This window comes from Zalophus californianus, chromosome 7, assembly GCF_009762305.2.
Source record: "Zalophus californianus isolate mZalCal1 chromosome 7, mZalCal1.pri.v2, whole genome shotgun sequence".
NCBI lineage: Eukaryota > Metazoa > Chordata > Mammalia > Carnivora > Otariidae > Zalophus > Zalophus californianus.
Genome location: NC_045601.1, coordinates 86,449,130 through 86,475,800, shown reverse-complemented (window position 1 = coordinate 86,475,800; position 26,671 = coordinate 86,449,130). Strand labels below are relative to the sequence as shown.

Below are 26,671 nucleotides of genomic sequence, written 5' to 3'. Positions count from 1 at the left end.
AGTACTTAATGCAGCATATATAAAGAATTCTTGTAACTCACTCATAAAACAAATGTTTAATTTTAAAAAAAGGACAAAAGATTTACACAAGCATTTTAAAGAAAATACACAATAAGAATATTAAAAAATGCTCAGTATCATTAGTCACCAAGGAAATGCAAATCAAAACCATAATAGTATTATAAATCCATCAGAATAACTATTACAAAGTTACAATATAAGAGTTGACAAGGATGTGAAGCAATGTGAAATCTCATATTGCTGTGGGAATGCAAAATGGTACAACCACTTTGGAAAATACATTGGCAGTTTCTTATAAAGTTAAATGTACATTAAACATTACACTCAGAAATTCTACTCCTAGTTATTTACCCAAGAAAAATGAATGAAATGAAAACACACATCTATACCAGATATTCACAACAGCATTATTCATAATAATCTCAAACTGGAAATAACTCAAATCTCCACTAAAAGGTGAGTGGATAAACAAATTGTGACATAGACACATCAGGATGCTACCCAGCAGTAAAACAGAATGAATTACTGAAAGAAAACATGCAACAGAGACAAATCTCAAAAACATTTTGTTGCACCAAAAAAGCCAGAAAAAAGATTATACTACACTCTTATGATTTCATTTACATGAAATTATAGAACACAAAAAACTAAACTATAATGACAGAAAGACATCAACACCCAGGGTCTGAGTTCCATGGGACAGGGGAAGACATCAAGTAGCTTTTTGGAGTGATGTGGATCTTCCATATCTACATATCTGTATTTGGCAAAATCAATCTGCACACTTATTAAAGTTGATTTAAAAATCCCTCCAAACATAGGTTCAGTGAAATAGGACAGAGTGTGTTTAAATCAAGGCAGCCCATGTTAGACCAGTTTATAAATATTTATAAAGAAGCCATATAAAAAATACAGAATTAAGATAAGGTTGAGGAGATTAAAAAAAAAAGACTGAGGAGGATTTCATCATACTTCTGGTATTATAAAGACAATCACCCCGCAAAAAAGGAGTGGTGAGTCTTCAATAAAATTGATTCTAACAGAAGGTTTAAAAATACACAATAGGGGCACCTGGGTGGCTCAGTCAGTTAAGCATCTGCCTTCAGCTCAGGTCATGATCCCAGAGTTCTGGGATCGAGCCCCGCATCGGGCTCCCTGCTCCGCGGGAAGCCTGCTTCTCCCTCTCCCACTCCCCCTGCTTGTGTTCCTTCTCTCACTGTATCTCTATCTGTCAATAAATAAATAAAATCTTTAAAATAAATAAATAAAATAAATAAATAAATAAAATAAAAATACACGATAGATCTGATTACGATATATTTTTGAAGAACTCTTTCAAAAACCAGGTTTTTAAGGTGAGCAGTCAATGCATTTCCTGATTTCCTTTCTAATTACAAGAGGAAAACAAAGCAGAACTCAACCTGACTAACCATTTCATGAGGCTCTCTAAAACATTTTTTTTAAACTTAGCCAAAACCCACTTTATAGCTTTATCTTGCTTAACCTTCCTTAAACCAGTCTATTCACTGCACTTTCTAAATTACAACTTACACACTATTATATACAAAGCTTGGTTTGAAATGCCAGATACAGAATAGACAATATAGAAGTCTGTGGCCAGCAGTTCTAGCTACTTTTTAGACTCAGAGTTTTATTATTATGCCCTTAGTTCAATGTAGGTACTTAAGTTTAGGTACCACTGTCTGAAGAATTCATGGCTAGCAAATGATACTTTCAAAAAAGAAAAGAAAGAAGGAAAAGAAGGAAAGGGAGGGAAGGAGGGAGGCAGTAAGGATTAATTAATGGTTTTCTGTACTAAATAATACCTTTTTACATACTTTCAGAAACATACCATCTAACAATGAAGCAAATTCTATTACTTTCAGTTAGGGTTCCTGAGTTCTAATATGGGTCCCAGTTCTCCTAGTTATGGAGAAGTACAAACTTGCAAAATGTGTTAGCAACACACTACATTACTTTCTTATATTTTAATTTAAATTTCCCAACATCTCTGTTATAATACTTGCTTTACACATGAGTAAATGAATGAAGCTCAGAGAGGTGTGTAACTGGCCCAAACTACCAAATGACAGAGCTATGATTCAAAATCACTTTAACTCCGAAATTCATGCTCGTAAGTACCATGCTGTAATTCCTCACAAAGAGAACTCAATTACTCTAAGAGGTCTACATAAACTTGGGAAAAGAGTGACAAAGATAATTTTTTTAAAACTCCGTTTACCTTCAGGGGACGCAGAGCACCACAAAATTTTGTCCACCAGCTGTTTTCAATGAATTCTAAGTGCCTCTCTCTTTTCCTAAGTGTTCGTAACCTTTCTTCAAATTGTTTTAAGGCACGTTTATCCCTTGCTGGCAAAGGTCGACCGTCTTTGCTCTGCAAGTAACAGAACAAAATAAAACAGTTTTTTACCATTAAGGTCTTAGTAAAGTACCCATCAGATTTATCAAATCATGCAACAAAACCTTTTTTAGGTTGGATACTCCTTAGGCAAATTTACAAACTGAAAAAAAAAAAATGACATCTTTGTGACAATACACATCTCTGAACCAAGATCAGCATCAAAATATAGATGTCTGTACATTTAATACTGAACTTCTTGATTCCTATTTTCCAAATATATGGTAAAGTTACGTGGAAAGGAGATAAATATCTTTAAAAATGCCCTTTTTATGGGGTACTTTATTCAATTTGTTCAATTACTCTCTCTCACCTCCAAGCTCCTCTTTCTATCCCTTATCTTAGTATATTTGGTTCTACCCCTTCTCTCCCTTTGGTCAGCCCCCGATTCAGATACAGCAGAGGGATGTAATACCAGTATGTGCTATGCAGAGGTATTTATAACAATTGCTAAGAAATGTCACTTTCTTATTCTCCAAGGACTTTTGCACATAAGTTATCTTTTCTTTGGCCAGCGTACTGAGAGGTAACTTTCATCCATCTATTTTTATCTGATGCTTACTATAACCATAAGCAGTACCTTTCTCAATGGTGGTTCAAAGATAACACTTTCCTGCTTGAACTCCCCTGCCCACAAGTGTCTTCAATTGGATACAATAATTAGTTACAATAAATGACAATTGCTAAAAATAAACAAAAAAGGTAACATAAATTTGTTTGCTTTTATTGGAAGCAACAAGAAAAATATTTACATGGAACTGCATTTTTAAAATGTAAAGACATCAGGGGCATCTGGGTGGCTCAGTTGGTTAAGTGTCTGCTTTTGGCTCAAGTCATGATCCTAGGGTCCTGGGATTGAGCCCTGAATCAGGCTCCCTGCTCAGTGGGGAATGTGCTTTCTCCCTCTCCTCTGCCCGCCTCCCCAACTCATGCCTGTGCTCGCTCTCTCAAATAAATAAAATCTTTAAAAAAATAAAATGTAGGGGCACCTGGGTGGCTCAGATGGTTAAGCGTCTGCCTTCGGCTCAGGTCATGATCCCAGGGTCATGGGATCGAGCCCCACATCAGACTCCTGGCTCAGCGAGGAGCCTGCTTCTCCCTCTGCCTCTCTCCCTGCTCATGCTTTCTCTCTCTTTATCTCTGTGTCTCAAATGAATAAAATCTTTAAAAAATAAAAAAATAAATAAAATAAAATGTAAAGACATCAGATATTAAAATGTTAATATCCCTATTCAGATTTAAATAGGTTCTTAAGAGAGAGACAACAAAATTGCTCTCTAGCATATGCAGTGCAGCCTCATCTGAAATCATAGCTATAATGAAGACAATATCCAAATATCCTTTAATAAAGATACCTGCACAGTAATAATGATCTCTTTACATAATGGCACTGCCATACTCTTCTGGAACCAGCCGTCGTCTTCCATACTTTATCAAACTGCTTCTCAAACTTTATCATGCATAACAATTACCTTGTTAAACACAGATTTCTAGACCCTATAAATAAAATTTAGTTGGTCTTGGGTGGGGCCTAAAATGTGCATTTCTACCAAAGTCCCAGGAGATTCTGGTGCTACTGGTCCAGAGGCCATACTCTGCATACACTAGACTATATTTAATTATCTTCATTCCTTTAAGTACAATGGGTACTATCGAACTTCTTCCCAAGAAAAAGAAACCTCAGGGAAAGGTATTTTTGGAAGGACAAAGGAATAAAACAAACATTCCCTTCTAGAAGATAGATCCAGGCAATAATACTTCAAGTGTGTGGCATGAGAAAGGTACAGTACTTTGTATCGTAAACATATAATTTTTCTCAGAAATGCCATTCTAATATCCAAAGGATACCAACAATGAGGTAGTTTTATTTAACAACTAGCTTTCACTATTTCAGAAAAAAAGTTAATAAACCTATTTAAGGGTCCACTAAAAATAAACCCAGGTTATTTATCTGTCTACTTGGTGAATATTTCAGTGGAGTAAGGGCTTTGCCTCTGCTTTGCCTATTGACCAAAACAATATAAGAATAATTTTGGTCAGAGAAACAAACACCAGGATAGAAACCCAGCAGCTAACTAATTATCTCATCTGGAAAAAAAAAAAATGTAATTATAAAGCATATGAATACATACCTTTTGTTTTAAAAAAAGTAAAACGTGAAAGCTTCCCTTCATACTATCCCAGAGTACCACTGCCCTTTCCTACTGTTACCTCCATTAAGCAATACAACATCCTTCTAGACCCCCTGGGGGTCTATGAATATTTCATATTTTGTCTTTTATAAATTTCCACCTAAACTTATGAAAAACTGTCATCTCTACAATATTCAGTCTTCCCAATCAGGAACTGATGAAGTTCTCAATATATTTCAGTCTTCTATTATGTATTGCAATAAATTTTATTTAATTTCTACCAGGACAATTCTGACATTTCTTATTATTTTATAGTCTGCAGCTATTGTGAATGAGACCATTTTTTACTCCATCTTCCAACTGTTTAATGATTTCTATATGTTTGTATCCAGGCACTTTGATGAACTCTTATTAGTTCCATTAATTTGTCAATCATTCTTTCAGATTTTCTTGGTAGATGATATGTGAATAATAAGTATATTTCCCTTTTCCTCTCTCTCCCTCTTATGTTTATACTTGCATTCTTTCTTATCTGACAAGGACCTCCCGGAATATGCTAATGAGCAGCAATGATACTGGCCACACTGACCTATGTGTGACTTCAATGGGAATGTTCAATTCATCATTAAGTATGACACTCATTATAGATTTCCTTTCCTAAGCACTCTCTTCTCTTCTAATCTGGTAAGGCTTTTTTTCAAAAACATAACTACAAATTGACTTTTACTAAATATTCTTTAGCAGCTATTAAAATGCTTATATTTCTCATTAAAATGTTAATATCCCTATTACATTAAACTCAATACATTAAACTACTTTAGTAGATTTTCTAATGTATCATCCTTGAATTTCTAGGATAAACCTAATCTGATAATTATAAAATATTCTCTTATTACAACACAGGTTTGAATTGCTAGTATTTTTCTTTATATTAAAACATTTGCTTCTAAGAAGTTCATGGGAGACCAGTACATATGTAGTTTTTTTTTGTATGCAATTATCATCTGATTTCTGTATCAGGATTATGCTAGTTTAATACAATTTAGAAAACTTGTTTTCTAAATAATGCTTAGAAATGTTCTATAAATAGGTTTTATGTGTTCTATAAGTATTATTTATCTATTCTAAATATTTTCTATAATATTTATCTGTTACTTGAGGTGACAGAGGAAGAAACTTCATTGTGTTTTTAGAAGTACATTCAATTGGCAAGTGATGACATGGAATTTTTAGCTTATTTCACTAGTACATAAAACTTGAACATAAGTGACACAGTAAAATCTGATGTTACACATAAAATCAACATACCTGGGAATAAGCAAGGTCTTGATCATACCTGAGCAAAACTTTTGCTTTTACTTGTTAGAACACTGATAGAAATTCTCAAATTGTCAGTGTCTTGCATTTCACAGAGGACAAATTTTAAAACCATGGACATAGTTTGTTACAGATATGTTGCAAAAAAATTCAACGGATGTCAAATATATGGGATTGCCAATGTCTAAGTCATACCAGAAAGTAGTGCAAAGACAATGTGCTTTTATGCTTCCCAATTACAATAAAATAACAACTCACTTTTGATTTAATCGTTTGAATGTGCTGCTCCACTTCCTCAATGTCTTCAGTGTTTTCTAAACGTTCATAAGCAGCACTTCTGGTGCCTTTTATTAGATTTAAAGGTAATGCAGACATGCCATAGGCCTAAAAGAAACAAAATTAAAATGTGTTTTAGTACTACTATTTTATACATATAATTTTGAGGGAAAAACGTCCTTTAAACTTTAAAGCAAGTGCAAGAGTAAGCAGTTGTGAAGGATTATAATCACTGAAGAACACAGTACATGGAAATGAATCATGACATAGTGCCTCATAATTCTCTTGTTTATTTCACAGTTATATAAACTGACATCTGTAATACTAAATATTCACAGAATAGATAACATGTATTTTTCAAAGGAAAAGTTGCAAAATTAGTGTAAAAAGAATACCAAAGTAATAAGCTGCAACTTCAGATTAATGAGGGGTTAAGATAGTGTGAATTAGTAGAAACACTTTATAAAATTATTTTCTATGGAAAAAACAATTTTATCCAACAATATATATAGTAAACCCTGACTAAATTTTTAATACATACATATTATTTAATTAGCATACCAATTATCTGTATACAGTTTATTATAAGTTTTAAGTATAATTAATCATTTTGCTAAGTATTTTAAGTATTTTCCTACAAGTATTTTCTAATGTTAATCAGCATTAAAAATAAACATATTTTATATTTTTCTATATTAGCCAGTCCCAAATGATGATTTTTAATTGTAACCATTAAAAACACTTAATGACAATTGCCACATGACCGTTATTCTAAATCATTAAATCTTTAGAAACAAAACTGACAACTATCACTTCCTGGTTGCAGCAACAGGCTCTAAAGCAGACACATTACATATTTTAAATCTTTTTTCATTTTCCTCCTGAGCACACAGCCAAACTACTTTAGCCAGTCTCCCCTGAAGTTAAGTAGGCTCATGAAATTGAGTTCAAGACAATGAATGTAGGCAGAAGTGATAAAGGCTATTTCTTAGGCTTAATCCCAAAACTTCAGAATATCCTGGGTGATCTTGCATATTGTCTCTCAAACTCTCTACAACCTAGATGTCAACTCCAAAAAAACTTTAGTGACAATTTTAATTATAGTTGACCTTTGAATAACTTGGGTTTGAACTGCAAGGGTCCACTGATACATGGATTCTTTTCTTCATAAATACAGTATAGTACTATAAATGTATTTCCCTTAAGATTTTAACAACATTGCCTTTTCTCTATTTTACTTTTATATTATTTTTATTTATTTGACAGAGAGACACAGTGAGAGAGGGAACACAAACAGGGGGAGTGGGAGAGGGAGAAGCGGCCTTCCTGCTGAGCAGGAGCCCAATGCGGGGCTCGATCCCAGGACCCTGGGATCATGACCTGAGCTGAAGGCAGACACTTAACAACTGAGCCACCCAGGTGCCCCTTCTCTATTTTAAGAATACAGTATACAACACATATGATATATAAAATATGTGTTAATTGACTGTTTAGGCTATCAGTAAGGCTTCTGGTCAACAATATCCTATTAATAGTTAAGTTTGGGGGGAGTCAAAAATTATATGCAGATTTTCACACATGCAGGGGGATCAGCACCCCTAACCCCCATGTTGTTCACACATGCACATCAAATCTTTATCCATTCAGTGTTGGACACATAGGTTGCTTCCATATCTTGTCTATTGTAAATAATGTTGCAATGAACACAGAGGTGTTCATTCGAATTACTGTTTTCGTTTTCTTCAGATAAATACCCAACAGCAGAAGTGCTGGATCATATGGTATTTCTATTTTTAATGTTTTGAGGAACCTCTATACTATTTTCTAGAGTGGCTACACCAATTTGCATTCCCACCAACAGTGCATGACGGTTCTCTTCTCTTTATCTTCACTAAATGTGTTATTTCTTGTCTTTTTGATATTAGCCATTCCAACAGGGGTAGTATCTCATTGTGGTTTTGATTTGCATTTCCCTGATAATTAGTGATGTTGCATCTTTTCACGTGCCTGTTGGCCATTTGTATGTCTTCTTGGAAAAATGTCTGTTCAGGCCCCATTTTTAAACAGGTTGGGTTTTTTTCTTTTTTGTTTTGTTTTTATTACTGAGTTGTACGAGTTCTTTATATATTTTGGGTATCAACCCCTTACTGGATATATCATTTGCAAGTATCTTCTTCCATTCAGTAAGTTGCCTTTTCCTTTTGATGAGTTCCTTCACTGTGTATAGTCCCATTTATTTATTTTTGCTCGTTGCCCTTGCCTAAAGAGACATATCCAAAAAAATATTGCCCTAAGAGCAATGTCAAAAAGCTTACTACCTATATTTTCTTCAAGGAGATTTATGGTTTCAGGTCTTATATTCAAGTCCTTAATCCATTTAGAGCTTATTTTTGTATATGGTATAACAAAGTGGCTCAATTTCATTTTTTCTCTTGTAGTTGTCCAGTTTTCACACCACCATTATTTAAAAAGGCTGCCTTTTCCCCATCATCTGCTTTTGCCTCCATTCATGTAGATTAATTGACCACATAAATATGGGCTTATTTCTGGGATTTCTATTCTATTCTGTTGATCCAGGTGTCTGTTTTTGTGGTACCATACTATTTTCATTACTATAGCTTTATAGTATAATGTGAAATCAGGGAGCATGAGTCCTCCAACTTTGTTCTTCTTTCTCAAGGTTGCTTTGGCTTTTTGGGGCCCATAAATATTTTAGGATTATTTGTTCTGGCTCTGTGAAAAATGTCATTGGCATTTTGAGAGGGATTACACTGATTCTGTAGATTACTTTGGGTAGTATGAACATTTTAACAGTATTAATTCTTCCAATCTATGAGTATGGTGTATCTTTCCATTTTGAGGGTGGCCTTCAATTTCTTTCCTCAAGGTCTTATGGTTTTCAGGGTATAGATCTTTCACATCCTTGGTTAAATTTATTCCTAGGTATTCTGTCCTTTTTGATACAATTATAGATGGGATTGTTAATCTCTATGCTACTTATTATTAGTGTATAGAAATATAATGGATTTCTGTATATTAATTTTGTATCCTGCAACTTCACTGAATTCATTTAGTAGTTCCAATAGTTTTTTGATGGTCTTTAGGGTTTTCTCCATATAGTATCATGTCATCAGTGAAAGTTTTACTTTTTTTCAATTTGGATGCCTTTTTTTCCTTTTCATGCCTACCAGCAGTCACTAAGCCTTCCAATATTATGTTGAATTAAGATGGCGAGAGTGTGCATTCTTGCCTTTTTCTTAATCTTAGAGGAAAAACTTTCAGCTTTTTACCATTGAATATGATGTCAGCTGTGGGTCTGTCATGAATGGACTTCATTACTGTGGGTCTGTCATATACAGCCTTCACTATGTTAAGGAATGTTCCGTCTATACCCATTTTGTTGAGTGTTTATCATAAACAGATATTGAATTAAGTCAATGCTTTTTCTGCATCTACTGAAATGATCATATGATTTTTACACTTTGTTCTGTTAATGAGGTGTACTACACTGATTGATTTGCAAATGTTAAACCATCCTTCCATCCCTGAAATAAATCTCATTTGGTGATGGTGTATGATCCTTTTCATGTATTGCTGACTTTGGTTTCTTGAGAATTTTAGCCTCTGTGTTCATCAGGGATATTGGCCTGTAGTTTTCTTTTTCCACAGTGTCTTTGTCTGGTTTTGGTAATGGGGTAATGCTGGCCTCGTAAAGTGAGTTTGGAAGTGTTCCTTCCTCTTCAATTTTGTGTAATAGTTTCAGGCAGATAGATATTAACTCTTCTTTAAATTTGTGGTAAAATTTATGTGTGAAGCCATCTCGATCTGGCCTTTTATTTCTTGAAGTTTTTGTACATGATTCAATTTCATTACTAGTAATTGGTCTATTCGGATTTTCTATTCTTCATGGTCAATCTTAGAAGACTGTGTTTCTAGAAATTTATCCAACTCTTCTAGGTTGTCTAATTTGTTGGCATATAATTGTTTACAGTATTCTCTTATGATCCTTTTTATTTCTGTGGTATCAGTTGTAATTTCATTTCAGATCTGATTTTATTTGGGCTTTTTCATTTTATTTTATTCTATTCTATTCTATTCTATTTATTGATGAGTCTGGCTAGACGTCTACCAATTTTGTTTATCATTTCAAAGAACCAGCTCTTTGTTTCATTGATCTTCTCTGTTTTTTTATTTCCTATTTCATTTATTTCCACTCTGATCTTTAATTTCCTCCCCTCTACTAACTTTGGGCTGGTTTGTTCTTCTTTCTCTAGTTCCTTTAAATGTAGATTGTTTATGTAACATTTTTCTTGTGTCTTGAGGTAGGCTTGTATTGTTATGAACTTCCCTCTTAAACCGGCTTTTGCTGTATCCCAAAGATTTTGGAATGTTGTGTTACATTTTCATTTGTCTCAAGGTATTTCTGGATTTCCTCTTTGATTTCCTTGCTGACCCACTGGTTGTTTAACATGTTGTTTAGCTTCCACATGTTAGTGTTTTTTCCAGTTTTCTTCTTGTAACTGATTTATAGTTTCATACCATTGTGGTTGTAAAAATACTTGATATGATTTCAATCTTCTTAAATTTACTGAAACTTGTTTTATGGCCTAACATATGAGCTATCCTAGACAATGTTCCATGTGTATTTGAAAAGAATGTGTATTCTGCTGTTTTAGGATGGAATGTTCTATATGTATCAAGCCCATCTGGTCTAATATGTCATTTAAGGTCAATGTTTCCTTACTGATTTTCTGTCTGGATGGCCAATTCACTGATCCAAGAGGGTATTAAAATCCACTATGATTATTGTATTGCTATTTCTCCTTCTACTTCTATTAATATATCTACCTTATATATTTAGGTACTCCAAATTGGGTGCATAAACATTTAAAATGTTATATTCTCTTTATGTGGAAAACTCAAAACACTTCACCCCAAAACTGCTAGAACTCATACATGAACTCAGTAAAGTGGCAGGATATAAAAATCCATGCACAGAAATCAGTTGCATTTCTACATACCAACAACAAGACAGAAGAAAGGGAAATTAAGGAGTCGATCCCATTTACAATTGCACCCAAAACCATAAGATACCTAGGAACAAATCTAACCAAAGAGGCAGAGAATCTGTACTTAAAAAACTATAGAATACTCATGAAAGAAATTGAGGAAGACACAAAGAAATGGAAAAACGTTCCATGCTCATGGATTAGAAGAACAAATATTGTGAAAATGTCTATGCTACCTAGAGCAATCTACACATTTAATGCAATCCCTACCAAAATACCATCAACTTTGTATGGAACCAAAGACCCCGAATAGCCAGAGGAATGTTGTAAAAGAAAAGCAAAGCCAGTGGCATCACAATTCCAGACTTCAAGCTCTAAAAAACAGACACATAGATCAATGGAACAGAACAGAGTGCCCAGAAATGGACCCTCAACTCTATGGTCAACTCATCTTCGACAAAGCAGGAAAGAATGTCCAATGGAAAAAAGACAGTGTCTTTAACAAATGGTGTTGGGAAAATTGGACAGCCCCATGCAGAAGAATGAAACTGGACCATTTCCTTACACCACACACAAAAACAGACTCAAAATGGATGAAAGACCTAAATGTGAGACAGGAATCCATCAAAATCCTAGAGAAGAACATGGGCAGCAACCTCTTCAACCTCAGCCGCAGCAACTTCTTCCTAGAAACATCGCCAAAGGCAAGGGAAGCAAGGGCAAAAATGAACCATTGGGACTTCATCAACATAAAAAGCCTTTGCACGGCAAAGGAAATAGTCAACAAAACCAACAGACAACTGACAGAATGGGAGAAGATATTTGCAACTGACATATCAAATAAAGGGCTAGTATCCAAAATCTATAAAGAACTTATCAAATTCAACATCCAAAGAACAAATATCCAATCAAGAAATGGGCAGAAGACATGAATAGACATTTTTCCAAAGAAGACATCCAAATGGCCAACAGGCACATGAAAAAGTGCTCAATATCACTTGGCATCAGGGAAATCCAAATCAAAACCTCAATGAGATACCACCTCACACCAGTCAGAATGACTAAAATTAACAAGTCAGGAAATGACAAATGTTGGTGAGGATGTGGAGAAAGGGGAACCCTCCTACACCGTTGGTGGGAATGTAAGCTGGTGCAGCCATTCTGGAAAAAAGTATGGAAGTTCCTCAAAAAGTTGAAAATAGAGCTACCCTACAACCCAGCAAATGCACTACTAGGTATTTACCCCAAAGATACAAATGTAGTGATCTGAAGACGCACACGAACCCCAATGTTTATAGCAGCAATGTTCACAACAGCCAAACTGTGGAAAGAGCCTAGATGTCCATCAACAGATGAATGGATAAAGATGTGGTGTGTATATATATATATATATATATATATATATATATATATGTACAATGGAATATTACGCAGGCCTTAAAAAAATGAAATCTTGCCATTTGCAATGAAGTGGATGGAACTAGAGAGTATTATGCTAAGCGAACTAAGTCAATCAGAGAAAGACAAGTATCATATGATCTCACTGATATGAGAAGTTGAGAAACAAGACAGGATCATTGGGGAAGGCAGGGAAAAATGAAACAAGACAAAACCAGAGAGGGAGACAAACCATAAGAGACTCCTAATCTCAGGAAACAAACAAGCTGGAGTGGAAGGGGATGGGAGGGATGGGGTGGCTGAGTAATGGACATTGGGGAGGGTATGCACTATGGTGATCTCTGTGAATTGTGTAAGACTGATGAATCACAGACCTGTACCCATGAAACAATAATACATTGTATGATACTAAAAAAAAATTTTTTTAATGTTATATCCTCGTTAGATTGAGATCTTTATCAATATTAATGCCCTTCTTTTTCTTATCATCTTGGTTTTTTTTAAAGTCTATTTTGTCTGATAGAAATATTATTACCCCAGCTTTCTTTCCATTTCCATGGTATATCCTTTTTCCAACCCTTCATTTTCAGTCTATGTGGGTCGTTACATTTGAAGTCTCTTACTAGCAGCATGTAGAAGGATCTTTTTTTTTTTTAAATCCATTTAGTCACCCTACATCTTCTGATTGGAGAATTTAGTCCATTTACATTTGAAGTTAATTATTGAGGGGCACCTGGGTGGCTCAGTCGGTTAAGCATCTGCCCTCAGCTCAGGTCATTATCTCAGGGTCCTGGGACTGAGCCCCACATCGGGCTCCCTGCTCAGCAGAGAGCCTGTTTCTCCCTCTGTCTCTGCCCCTTGCCCCTGCTCTCGCTCTCTCTCACTCTATCTCAAATAAATAAACAAATCTTTAAAAAATAAAAAAATAATTATTGACAGTTATGTATTATTTTGTTAGTTGTTTTCTGGTTGTTTTTGTAGTTTCTCTTTGTTCCTTTCTTCTCTTTCTCTCTTCCCTGTGATTTGATTTATTTTCTTCAGTGTTATGTTTAGTTTCCTTTCTCTTTTCCTTTTGTGTATTTACTATAAGTTTTTTCTTTGTGGTTACTGTAAGGGTCATATATAACATCTCATGTATATAACAATCTCTTTTAAGTTGATAGTAAGTTAATTTGGAACACATCCCAAAGCTTTATATTTTACTTCCCCTACCCACATTTTATATTTTTGATGACACATTTTACATCTTATTTTATGCATCCCTTCACTAATTTTATATATATATTAGAAAGAGAAGAAAGCATGCATGAGCACGTGTTTAGGGGGAGGGGTAGAGGGAGAAGGAGTGAGAGAATCTCAAGCCTATGCCCCACTGAGCATGGAGCCCAACACAGGGCTCAATCTTATGACCCTGAGATCATGACATGAGCTGAAATCAAGAGTCAGACACTTAACCAACTGAGCCACCCAGGCGCCTCACTAATTATTGTATTTTTAATTTTACTGTTCTTGTCTTTAACCCTTCATACTTTAGTGGTGATGAACTCCCTCAGCTTTTTTCTATATGGGAAACTGTTACCTCTCTTTCAATTCCAAATGATAATCTTGCCAGGTAGAAAATTCTTGGGTGACAGTTTTTCCCTTTCAGCACTTTAAATATGTTATGCCACTAAATAAATTAGTTAGTGATGTCACTCCCCTGTCTGGCCTGTAAAGTTTCTACTGAAAAATCTGCTGATGGCCTTATGGGGTTTCCTTTGTATGTAATGTTACTTTCCTCTTGCTGTTTTTAAGATCCTCTCTTTATGCTTAACTTTTACCATTTTAACTACAATTTGTCTGAGATTGTTTCTTGTTGAGTTCATCTTGTTTGGAACTCCCGGGGCTTCCAGACCTGGATGTGTTTCCTTCTCCAGATTATGGAAGTTTTCAGCCATTATTTCTTCAAATAATTTTTCTGGCCCTTTCTCTCTCTCATCTCCTCTGGGAACTTTTATAATGCAAATTTATCCCACTTGACGTAGTTCCTGAAGTCCCTTAAGTTGTCCTCCCTTCTTTTAATTCTTTTCATTTTGCTGCTCTGTCTGTTTTCCATTGCTCTGTCTTCACGTTTGCCTTCATGCTCCCGTTTTATCCTTTCTGCTACTGAACCCTCTACTGTATTTTTCAGTTCAGTTATAACTTCTAATTGATACTTTCTTACATTTTCTGCAGCTTTGCTAAAGTTCTTGTGTTCATCCATTCTCCTGCCAACATTGCTAAGTAACTTTATGACCATTACTTGAATTCTTTATCAGGTAGGTCACTATCTCCCTTTCATTAAAGTTTTTTTTTAATGGAGATTTGCCTTATTCTTTGGTTTGGAACATATTCTTTGATCTCATTCTGCCTCTCTGTTTGTCTTTATGTATTAGGTGAAACTGCTATCTCCCTCAGTCTTGAAGGGGTGGTCTTGTCTAACAGCTGGTTCACATGGGCCTTTAGAGCAATCTACCCTGGCCATCAGAGTCAGACACTTCATACGGGCAACCACTCGATGGGCTGCATGTGCCCACCAGGTGTGAAAGAGCCAGCACTGCTGTTTAGGAGATCAGGGCTCAGGCACTCACTCTGCCCAGTTGTGGCTCAGACACTGTGCAGGGAGAGTGGGGTTCCAGCTGCTTGCCCATCACAGTTGTAGCTCAGTCTCTATGCTGATTAGGTGGGGCTTAGGGTGTCCCTGGAAGCTAATTACAGCTTAGCTGCTGCTAAGGGAGAACAGGAGTCAGGTGTTTACCAGCCCAGTTGCAGCCCATATGCTGCACAGGAAAGGTGGGACTTAGGTCACTGGACCAACTAGGTTGTAGCTTGGGTGCTGCTCAGTGCACTCCCCGCCCAGTTACAACTTGGTTCTCTGCATAGGTTGGGCAGGACTTAGGGCTCCCACTTGGACCAACTGCAGCTTTACTGCTACATGGGGGAAGTAGGGATCATGGTGCTCATCTGGTCCATTGGCAGCCCAATCACTGAGTGAGGAGAACAGGGCTCAGGACACTAGCCTGGCCCTTTGTAGCTGGAGTGCTGTGTGGTGTGAGGTGCTTGCCAGCCAGGTTAAGGGTTAAGTGGGCAAAATATGCCCGCTAGTGCTTGCATGCTAGAGGAAGAGCACTAGAAATGGCACTCATCTGCTCTGTCACCAGCAAGTTAGAATGAGATTCCAAAAATGGACTCCACCAATGCTTCCATCACCAGATAGTGTCTATGGGTCCCTGCCTTTGCCACAGCCTCCTTAAAATTAGTAAGTGGTTCTCCCTCATTTACAGTGTAGGCACTTCTAAATCTGTGGCTTCTGTGCTGGATCTCAGGGTGATCAGGTTTGTACACAAGCCACTTATGAGCAGGATCTCTGTTATCTATAGTTCTACGATTCTCCCTCTCTTAATTCCCCACTGATTTTCAAAACCAGATGTTTGGGGAGGGGGTCATCTTTCCAGTGCTAGCCCCTAGGGTCAGGATGCCTGATAGGAGGTACAATCCCCTTACTCCTTAAGGGAGAGTTCCTTATTATGGGATACCTCCTGATTGTGGGGTCACCTGGGATCGGGTCAGGGGTGAGGCAGTGTCTTCGACTCTCCTACACTACTTGATGTGTCTCTTTTGTCTTTCGTTGTGGAGGTATTGTTCATCAAGTTCTCAGGTGGTTTTCAGAGAAAATTTATTCCAAATATAGCTGTAAGTTTGTTGTATCCATGCGAGAAGGTGAGTTCAGGGTCTTCTTATGCCACTATCTTGAAACTCCCTCCATGGCTTGTTTTGTTTTTTGTTTTTTAATTAAGAGAGAATATGAGCAAAGAACACGACCAAAAAGAAATCCCAGAAATCAACTACTTCTATCAGATAATATCAACTATATATAGCACAATGTATCTAGATAATTATGAACTTATTACCCAATATTCAAGTCCTTGTGTTTTCTAATGGAGAAATACCTTAAAATCTTACATTTTACATATTGTTAAAACAGAAGTTAATGTTCTCATGATTTCCCCATTGTCTCCCCTCCTTCCTGCCCACCCCTGAAAAAAACAGAAAGGAAGAAGATTCTGTTTCATATTGGAAGGAAATTTAGACAGAGTAATTTTCTTGTAATTAATCAATTCTTATCAACTTTATACTTGTAATGACCTTGGTAAAGTATAAAAAGGAAAGAATATAAAATATCATATCCTTAGAACACTGAAAATGTAAATAAAAAAGCCTATGGGAGCCAAAGTATCCCACAGCTCCTCTAACCTTTCCTTAAAGGGCTTTCCTAACTCTATTATCATTTGACCCATTTGTTTCTTCTAGTAATTCCATGATTTTTTAAAACAATGAAAAAAAGTAACATAATACTTGAAGACTCTGATGAATAGGCAGTATTACATAATGATTATTTACCAATTATCCACATTCACATATAATTTTAACACACCTATGTTGTGTCAAACCAAATTCCAAGGCAAAAATATTTTGCAAAACACAGTTTATGCCCACATAAATTCCCTGTCCTCCCAAAGACCTCCAAACAAGCTTATTTTACCCCAAAGCTTGTTTAGATGGATTTGATCCCTAAGTAAAGAACCTCAGTATTCAATATTATTTCCCAAGGAATCTGTTGCTCTAGTCATTATCAACAATGTGGCCCTTATTTAGAGTCTACAGTCGAATACAAGGTCATCTAAATTCTCCTTCCTGGTCTGCTGGTCTCACTTTGTATAAATCTATCTTCTACACTGTTTCCAAAGTAATCTCTAGGATCCAAGTCAGATTATGTCACTCCCATAATTAACATCCATTAAGATCTCCAGGACTAATTAGAATAGTTTTCAAAGTGCTTTGAGAGGATATCCTAGGATTCAGGGTGGATGCCTTTAAGGCCACTACAGGAGATAGGAAGACAAGTGGCCACACAGAGACCTGCTACTACTTCAACCAGAGCAATTCTATGTTGTACATCTAACTTTTTTGTATATCAGAATTTCATGTAAGATTGTTCAAAAAAGTTTTGTTACTTTTCAATGAAAGGTAGAATTACTGTTATGAACAGACTGCAATTATCTAATCCAGGTATACAAAACCCTTCAAAATCTGATCCCTACCAACCTCATCTCATGCCTCACACCTCTGAATTTTCACTGTTCTTAAAACACTGGTTTTATACTATTTCTGGCTTTGTCCAGTTTCCATACTTTAGTACATGTAGTGCCTTCAACTAGAATGCCTAACTTCTTAACACTATTTCTTCAGCAAATTTCAGTGCCCTTCACATCTCATACACCATGTCTGAGAAATATGCCTTGACTTGTAAATGTGCCTTGCTTTTAACTCAATTATAGTACAAAACTCTGTACGTTAACATTATTGGTCTTCACATTTGTTTCACTATATCTGCCAAACTTGGCTAATCAGAATCACTCAGAAAATTCTTAAAAACACAGATTTCTTAGCCAGACTAGTAACAAGTGCAGTAGACTATTTGGTATGTAAAAACCAAGTCTCAATTATTTTTTCTCCTAATAATATTTAACAATTGGTTTAAAAAAGAAATCTAAATTCACATGAACTTATTTCCTTACATGGAATTTAAATATTTATTAGAAGAGCTGAAGTAAATTCCTAAAGAGCTTAATGTAAAAATCTTAGAAAATAAAGACGTGTTCTTGGTAACACCTTGTGGTAACATGGCACCAGAACACAGTATCTTCTTGTGAATTTTTAAGTCTGAAAAGAAGAGTAAAGGAAAGTTGTCATTGTTTTGGATTAGCTAGCTTTTAGCTTTTTTTTTGGATTGCATGTTTAAGTTTTAATGACTATCAGGAAATTTAACTGTAATATTTAGATTATGATAAAGCTGATATAAGACATTACATAAGACATTTAATCATTACAACTTTAGGTCTTTAAATAATAAACTTTTGAATTTAGCCTCAGACTTCTTTGAAAAAAAAAGTATAAAAAAGCTATCTTTTTCAGAAACAAAGCTTTTATTGCTTACTACTGCCCTCTAGTGAATTATCAGAAAATCAACAAGGCTAAAGAGATTATATCCTTTAAAATGCTTCTAGGTTGGTCATAATTGCCTCCAATTTTATTTGTTCAAGTTCCAAAAATAAATCACCATATGTATTAAAACCTAAAATGTTTGAAAGAATACATACAAACTACATTTTTTTTAAGGATAATTTTTTTTTAATTAATTTATTTATTTGTAGAGAGAGAGAGCACAAGCAGGGGGAGCGGCAGGCAGAGGGAGAAGCAGGCTCCCCACTGAGCAGGGAGCCTGATGGAGGTGGGGCTCCATCCCACGACCCTGGGATCATGACCTGAGCCCAAGGCAGATGCTTAACCGATTGAGCCACCCAGGCGCCCCAATACTTCTAATACCTTCTTACATTGCCCAGTTTAGAACAGCACCCTATGCATCTCTCTGATATCTAGAATAAAAATTTCCAACCTGTGATCCCTGGATTACTGTAAAGGTGCAATACCAAGCACTACTTGTAGACTGCATAAATGGTTGGCATATATTTGTAACACCTATTATTCAAGGACATGTATGAGCTTATGACTAATGAAACAATTCATTAAACACATAATTAAGATTTCTCCTTTAAATATTCATTGAATCCAAGACATATATTTTCTCACATTTAACATTAGTGAAATTTGGATGCATCTTATAATCATCGACTACACAGAAGTCATGACATAGCTGTCATTACCTGCATGGTCACAAATTTGGTCACAGCTGGTTACATTACAGTTAGTCCTCTATTTGAGTTACATGCATTCTTGCTATCACTATTGAGTTTAATTGCACTTACAATGTCTTTAAGATAGTACTGTGATTTGACATTGAAACAAAAAGTTAATGTGTAAGGGGAAAGAAAGGAGCAAATAGTGAAGCAAGTATTTATTGACAAGGAGCAGGGGCACCTGGGTGGCTTGGTCAGTTAAGCATTTGACTTGGTTTCGGCTCAGGTCATGAGACCAAGGACGCACGGGGCTCCGCACTCAGCATGGAGTCTGCTTGAGATTCTCTCTCCCTCTGTCCCTCCCACGTGTGCCTGCTCTTGCTCTTGCTCTCTCAAAATAAATACATAAAATTTAAAAAAAAAAGGGGCATAATTCCGTATTTTCTTACAAAGCAACAACCAAGTGCTTTATGAGCTTAAAGGAACATACCCAAAGTAAAAGCCATTTTCCATTTGCCCTTCACATGGCAAGACAAGAAACAACAAAAACAGCTTATAGTTAACAATGGGTATGTTAGCAGCTTCAAAGAAAATTCCAGAGACAAGAGTGGAGGACTTAGTAAAAGCTGCATCATCAATTCTCTTGATAGCATAAAACACAGTCTTGTATAGTAAAACATGGATGTGAATAACCAATTTAAAAAAGTGATTCAGAAGACTCAGATTCCAAATGTGAAGTTTTAGGGAACACCTTTCCAATTTATTTCACTTATATTCTCCTTATTGTATATGAAGAATGATATGGTTTTTTAAAAGTATTTATGTAAGTCAAAAAATAAAAAAAAAGAAGTATTTATATAAGTCTAAAAAACTCACACTAAACATAAAACAAAAATTAGAAATGATAAGAAAGCATAGGCAGGTACATCTTACAATCAGTGACATAGATTCAGTGAAACACAGTATCACATGGAAGGCTGAAAAATTTGACTTTTAAAGAGCATATCTCTCTTCAAAGATTACCAAAAGTCAATGCTCTATTTCTATTTCTGAATCCTTAATTTATCACTTTAATTTTCTTTAATCTATTACTTTATATTTTATATTAAATGTATCTAGATTAGCATGTTATATGTGTGTATATAAGTGTGTGTGCATATAATATATATATGTATATACGTATGACATGGTAAAGTTTTTACTGATATGTATATATAATAAAAAGTTCAGTAGTCACTGTTTCTATAGGCACTTCATCGGTCCATAGGATACATTTTGTATGAAAGTATCATTATTCAACATTTCCCCACTTGGTGGCACCAAAAAATTAAAATATCTACATAGTGTGTCTAGAGGTTTCATTTTTTGAATTTAAAAGTAGCAGCATTCCCTTTCAATTTAAGATGAAAACAATAGGCAAGGTGTATGTTGTTTGACATTCTTCTAATATTGAATAGTGCCTAATTATTGGGTTACCCCTTAAGACATGGTAGAGTAGATATGATCTTGGTAAAATTTAAATAATCAACTAGTTTCTAAACTAAACAATAATGGGTAGCTAAGAAAATCACGTTCTACTAACACATTATAAAAACTTTTCTGGTCTCGAGGGCGCCTGGGTGGCTCAATCCTTAAGCGTCTGCCTTCGGCTCAGGTCATGATGGGATCAAGCCCTGCATCGGGCTCCCTGCTTGGCAGGAAGCCTGCTTCTCCCTCTCCCACGCCCCCTGTTTGTGTTCCCTCTCTCACTGTGTCTCTCTCTGTCAAATAAATAAATAAAATCTTAAAACAACAACAACAAAAAAAGCAAAAAAACTTTTCTGGTCTCAATACTAACAGTTACAGAGTCTATAGTAGACACGACTTTACATTTAATAATTAGTTCTTTGCACTCAGGGTCAAAGTACTCTAAATATTAACTTCCCACTTTGGGAGCTTTAATTAAAATTAATCTCTTGGGGCACCTGGGTGGCTCCGTTGGTTAAGCATTTGACTCCTGATTTCAGCTCAGGTCATGATCTCAGGGTCATGAGATTGAGCCTCATTTAGGCTTACCACTGAGGGTGAAGCCTGCTTAAGATACTCTGTCTCCCTTTCCCCCGCTCCTTCCCCTGCTTGCGCATGTCCTCTTTCTCTCTCTCAAAAAAATAAAATAAAATAAATCTCTTCTACATCCCATGAATATATACTGTACCCTCTTTCCATGCTCTACCATGTGAAAAGCTCAATTCTCAAGCTTTTCCATAACAAGTTAGGACAAAATTTTATATCTGCAAGCAAATATGATAATTAGTACTATTAACCACCTCTCTATAACAAAACCACCTATCTATAAACAGTTGATTTTCAACTAGCTTTTTAATAAAGATTGAGTTTTAACGGCCCATTTTTACAGATGGGGAAGCTAGGGTTCAGATATGAGATTTTACATAAAGACTTTCACTCATGACTAGCGTTCAGGTATAAACGCCATGCTCTCCCCTTAAACAGGGTCTTCTCTATATATACTTGATAGTAAAACTGGCCAGACTGATTTGGTGGCTAAACATCCTTCCACTGAGTTCTGAGCATATTTTGTGCTATTTAAAAGTTTGTCTATCCATCCCCTCCCCCAAGTAACTACCACCCAACTTTGAATACCTCCTTTGACTTACTCATCTTTTCATAAACCACTTTTTCAATGATGTTGATACAACTGCTATTAGCATCTGGTTTACTTTCACTGCAAGATGTGGAAAGAGCTGTGAGTTATAGTTTAAACCATACTAAACTGTGAATATTCAACAATTTGAGCTACTAGTGACTATTGGGTGACCAACAAATTCCAAGACTGGGTAAATTTCTTAATTAAATCTTCATAATCTTATTAAACATTATTCCCAGTTTAGAAATGAGTAAATTTAGACAGTAAAGTAGTTCAAGGGACCCACAGACTTAAAAAGAATCTACATTTAAGACTTTCCACCAAGGATCACATTTTATTGCTTATGCTACTTAAAGAAAAAATATAACTCCTAGATAGTATGATCTTACTATACTGTTAAATTGGACCCTCTCCCCTGGGCTTAGGACTTAAGGGACCCCTCCCCACCTATTCAGTATATCTTCTATGTCTTTCAGGTTCCCAACCTAGTCCCCATCATAAAGTCCTCTGTTTATCAATGCCCTCTGCATTCTAAAATCGTAAGGTTCTTCTAAGGATGTCTTAACTAAGTCAGTTATGATTATTTTATTTGGTTTCATTATTTAAATGATTATTTAATTTTCACAGCTTGAGTTAGAGTAATATAAAATATTAGTTCAAAATATTTACTTTACAATACTATCATTCCTACAGGGAAGCTCTCTTTCGAAGAATTTAGTAATTTCACAGATTTTTCCCACTCCCACTCATCACTGCCACAGCTTACATAATTCAGAGCCACCAGAGTAATAGTGTTAAAATGTTAGATCCTATCACTTCTCCATTTAAAACCTTCCAATGGTTTCTAATCTCAATCAAAATAAAATTCAAAATCCTAACCATGATGCATAAGGCTCTATATTAACATGGCCTCTGGCTATTTCTCATCTAAACTTCAGCCTTCCTTCCCCTGTTAACCGAGCTCCAGCCACACTGGCTTTGCCTCTTTGCTACTATCTAAACACTGCATACATGTGCCTACCTCAGGATTTCTGCGCTTACTCTTCCTTCATGGCTGGCTCAGTCACTTTAGTCATCAGGTCTCTGTTCAAATGTTAGAGAAGTCACTCCTGACCTTTATAGTAGAACCAGTCTCCAGTATTGTCTATACCATTACACTGCTTTATTTTTTTCATAGCAAATACCATTTGACTATTGGAAGACAATCTTCCATGGGTCTCTCATTTCTTCACACCTTGCAAACCAGGCACAAATGCTCATTTTTTTCTATACTATCTTTTCAAGGATGTTTATATAGAAAAATATCCTTGGAAAACAAAGATAGCATCTTCCTCTGGAGCAAAGGGCAAGCAGACTTACTGTCCATTATAAAAGCTTCAGCTTCCGTAAGTTCAAAGGTTCCTCTTCTATATGAAAATATCATCTGGTGCACTTCACATTACCCCATGGGAACTGGAACTGAGGAAACCAGCAAAGGAAAATGCTAATGCTAAGGCTATTGTTACTGCTGTAATACAAAGGTCTCTCTTAGACCCAGAAGTCTTGCATCTTCAGCCAACAACCAAAGAACTGTAACAGGCTAAAACGAGGGTAAAATCTTAGACCTTTCACAGTTCTTGATGTTGACCTTACATATTGGTTTCCTCTTTTTCCATTTGTTTCTCCTAACTAATCTTTTTATCAACTGTTATATACTCATTTTCCTATAGTTTTCAAAGCACTTTTACACAGTATCATTTGACCTTCAAAAAACCTCTAAAGGCATTTTTTTTACTCTCATTTAATGGGAAAGACCCTGACCCAGGAAGGTTAAAAAACACACAAAATCACCTTAACACATCAGTCACAGAATAACAATTAGAGTTCAGGTCGAACTCCTAATTTGTTGTTAATTCGTGACTGCTTCTTAAAAGAAAGAGGGGTGCCTAGGTGGCTCAGTTGGTTAAGCGTCCAACTCTTGATTTTGGTTCAGGTCATGATCTCAGGGTTGTGGGACCGAGCCCCCTGTTGGGCTCCACACCAGGCATAGAACCTGCTTAAGATTCTCTCTCTCTCTTCCCCACTCTGGTCCTCACCACCCCGCTCACATTCTCTCTCTCTCTCTCCAAAATAAATAAATAAATAAATTTTAAAAAGACAAATAAAGATAGCACACATATATTCTGTGAGATGGAAGGATAATTACCACTAATAGTATGACAAATTCCTTATGTAGTAATCCATGAAAAAAATGGCAATAAATAAAACAGAGTATCCAAATAAGCACCTGACATATTAAAATGCATGTATTTTAGACTGCTTTTATTCTAAATGATGACCCTTGAATAATTATGTAACAAAATTAGATTCTGCTATCACACTAAAAGCCCATTTCTTTCATGTCTAAAGAAAGATATATTGGAACAATATCCAAAAATGTTTTCTTTATAACCAGTATTTCCCATTTCTGCAAGAATTAAGAATTCTGTAAACATAAACTCAATTAATCTGGAAAGGTTCTAGATAATTTAAAGCTTCCTACACCACTCTCTTTCAAGAGGTAGGTAAGAAGTATTTATTGTTGGTTTTTCCTCTATAATTTGAGCAAAAAACTCAAAAAACAGACTGTACACAAGTTTGGCAGGCTATAACTCATACCTTACTATCGCCAGAAAGACTGAAAAAAAAAAAGTCTCTCAGAGTATAAGATTAGATTCTATACACTAAGGAAATATCATATTATATAAAATACCTAAATTTAAAAACTCTATATACCCAAGTAGGATGAATCTACTGCATCAGTAATAGATACTGATCTACAGTTCAGAGTTCTAATATGCTTATAAATCACTAAATCTACTATGGCATAACATATAACCATCTTCAAGGTTCACAAGTTATAAAATTTGTTTCTGAATATTAAATTTCAAAAATATAGATAAAATGATTGTGACTAAGTAGTTAAAAATTTACTCTCCTCTTCAGTAAAGAAAACTTAAGAAATGAAGAAGCAAGCACTAAAATATTAAAGAGGAAAATATAATTAATTGAATACATGACTAAGGTAAAATGAAATTGCTTCATAAAGTAATTTCTTAATTTTAACTCCATTATCACCATTACACTTACTGTGTAAGTTATAGCTGCCAACATTCCAATCAAGGTCAGAGAACTAATAGAAAATGACAATGCAGCTAAACCATCTGCAAAGGAAGCAGAACTTTGTTAAAAATGTACACATATACTACTCAAATGTTTATATTCAAAAAATCAATATAAAGATATAAAAACTGGGTTTCTTATACATTCTTAAGGAATAAACCCAATGTATATTACCTCATCTTTGAAGTGCCAACTCCAAGGGGAGAAAATCTCTACACCCAACATGGGGCTCAAACCCACAACCCTGAGATCAAGAGTTGCATGCTTTATTGAGCCAGCCAGGTACTCTGAGAAAAGAGTTTTTAAAGGGATCTTCACAAATTCATTTGCAAAAATCTTTCAGACTAAGATTTTCTTTCTTTCACTTCTTAAAATTAAAGTGAAAAATTGTCTAATTATTGAGCCTAAAAAGAAATATTAGATGCTCAAAAGGTGGCAAAAAAACTGTCCTAGACTTTCTGAATGGCAGTCCTTGAGAAATAACATTACATAGGAAAGCCACTGATATTGACTAATTCTCTCCCCTCTGCCCGCAATCCTGATATTCTTAGTTTCTTTCCTAATTTTCAAATAAGTTTTTAGCATATAGCCTAAAACTAAATCTTAAAGAGTTTATTTCATTCTTTAATTTGAAAGGAGCTAGACTGCCCATCTGGCAGGAAAAAAACAAAACCAAATAAAAAGCAAACACAAACAAAAAATAAATTCAAACAAAGTACTAACACAGGAAGAATATTATGTTAACAAGTCAGACATAGTAAATTATTTAAGGGAAGGCCAATAATTCAGAGGCAAGAGTGACACTTTTAAATAATTATACTAGATTATACAATGAAACACCCAAGCAAATTTGAATATTCATAAATGGGAGTAATACTAATTTTTTCAGTTTTAATACAGGTCCTATTGAACCTGTTTTGATCTAGTTAAAATGCAGGTCCTGTGGAACCAAATGTAATTTTAATTTAATGTATATTAATCTTGCATGAATAACAATAAAATCAGAATCATTTGTCTTCTTAAAACTCATGTCTCAGTTTTATATAACACCTCAAGAAAGCATATTAAACAAATTCATAAGCTACTATGCAAGCCTAATTTTTAAGCCTTCATTTTATAAAACTAAAATATTAGATTTTATTAAATCAAAGACATTCTGATGCTATTACCTTCTTGATCTTACTAGAATTATCAACAGAAATTGTTCATAAAACTAGGAGAGGTGTGCCTGGGTGGCTCAGTCAGTTAAGCATCTGCCTTCGGCTCAGGTCATGATCTCAGGGTTCTGGGATGGAGCCCCGTGGTGGGCTTCCTGCTGGGCACAGAGTCTGACTCTCTCTCTCTCTCTCCCTCCTCCGGCCCCTCCCCCTGGCTTCTGCACTCTCTCTCTAATAAATAAAATCTTTAAAAAAAAAAAAACCCAAAACTAGGAGAGATCTTGTATTTAGCTGATAGCAATTTTAAGGTACTATCAGTTATAAAACACATCCCAATATCAGAAATATAAAAATGTGGGGAAATATGTACCCTACAATTGATAAAATGGAGTATTATATTAACATATTTGGCCAATCAAAAAAGTTAATATTACTAATACC

The 26,671-nt window shown here is 35.4% G+C and overlaps 1 protein-coding gene across 1 annotated transcript in view; it reads right to left on the bottom strand.

Annotated features, from left to right (window-relative positions):
* LMBRD1 (LMBR1 domain containing 1) overlaps positions 1–26,671 on the bottom strand; it is a 125,173-nt gene that overhangs the window by 57,513 nt on the left and 40,989 nt on the right. Inside the window, exons 7-9 of the mRNA XM_027602738.1 lie at positions 25,041–25,114; positions 6,148–6,273; positions 2,264–2,416 (exon numbers count right to left, since the gene is read on the bottom strand). Of these exons, the coding sequence (XP_027458539.1) occupies positions 2,264–2,416; positions 6,148–6,273; positions 25,041–25,114 (353 nt within the window). The remainder of the gene's footprint in view (positions 1–2,263; positions 2,417–6,147; positions 6,274–25,040; positions 25,115–26,671) is intronic.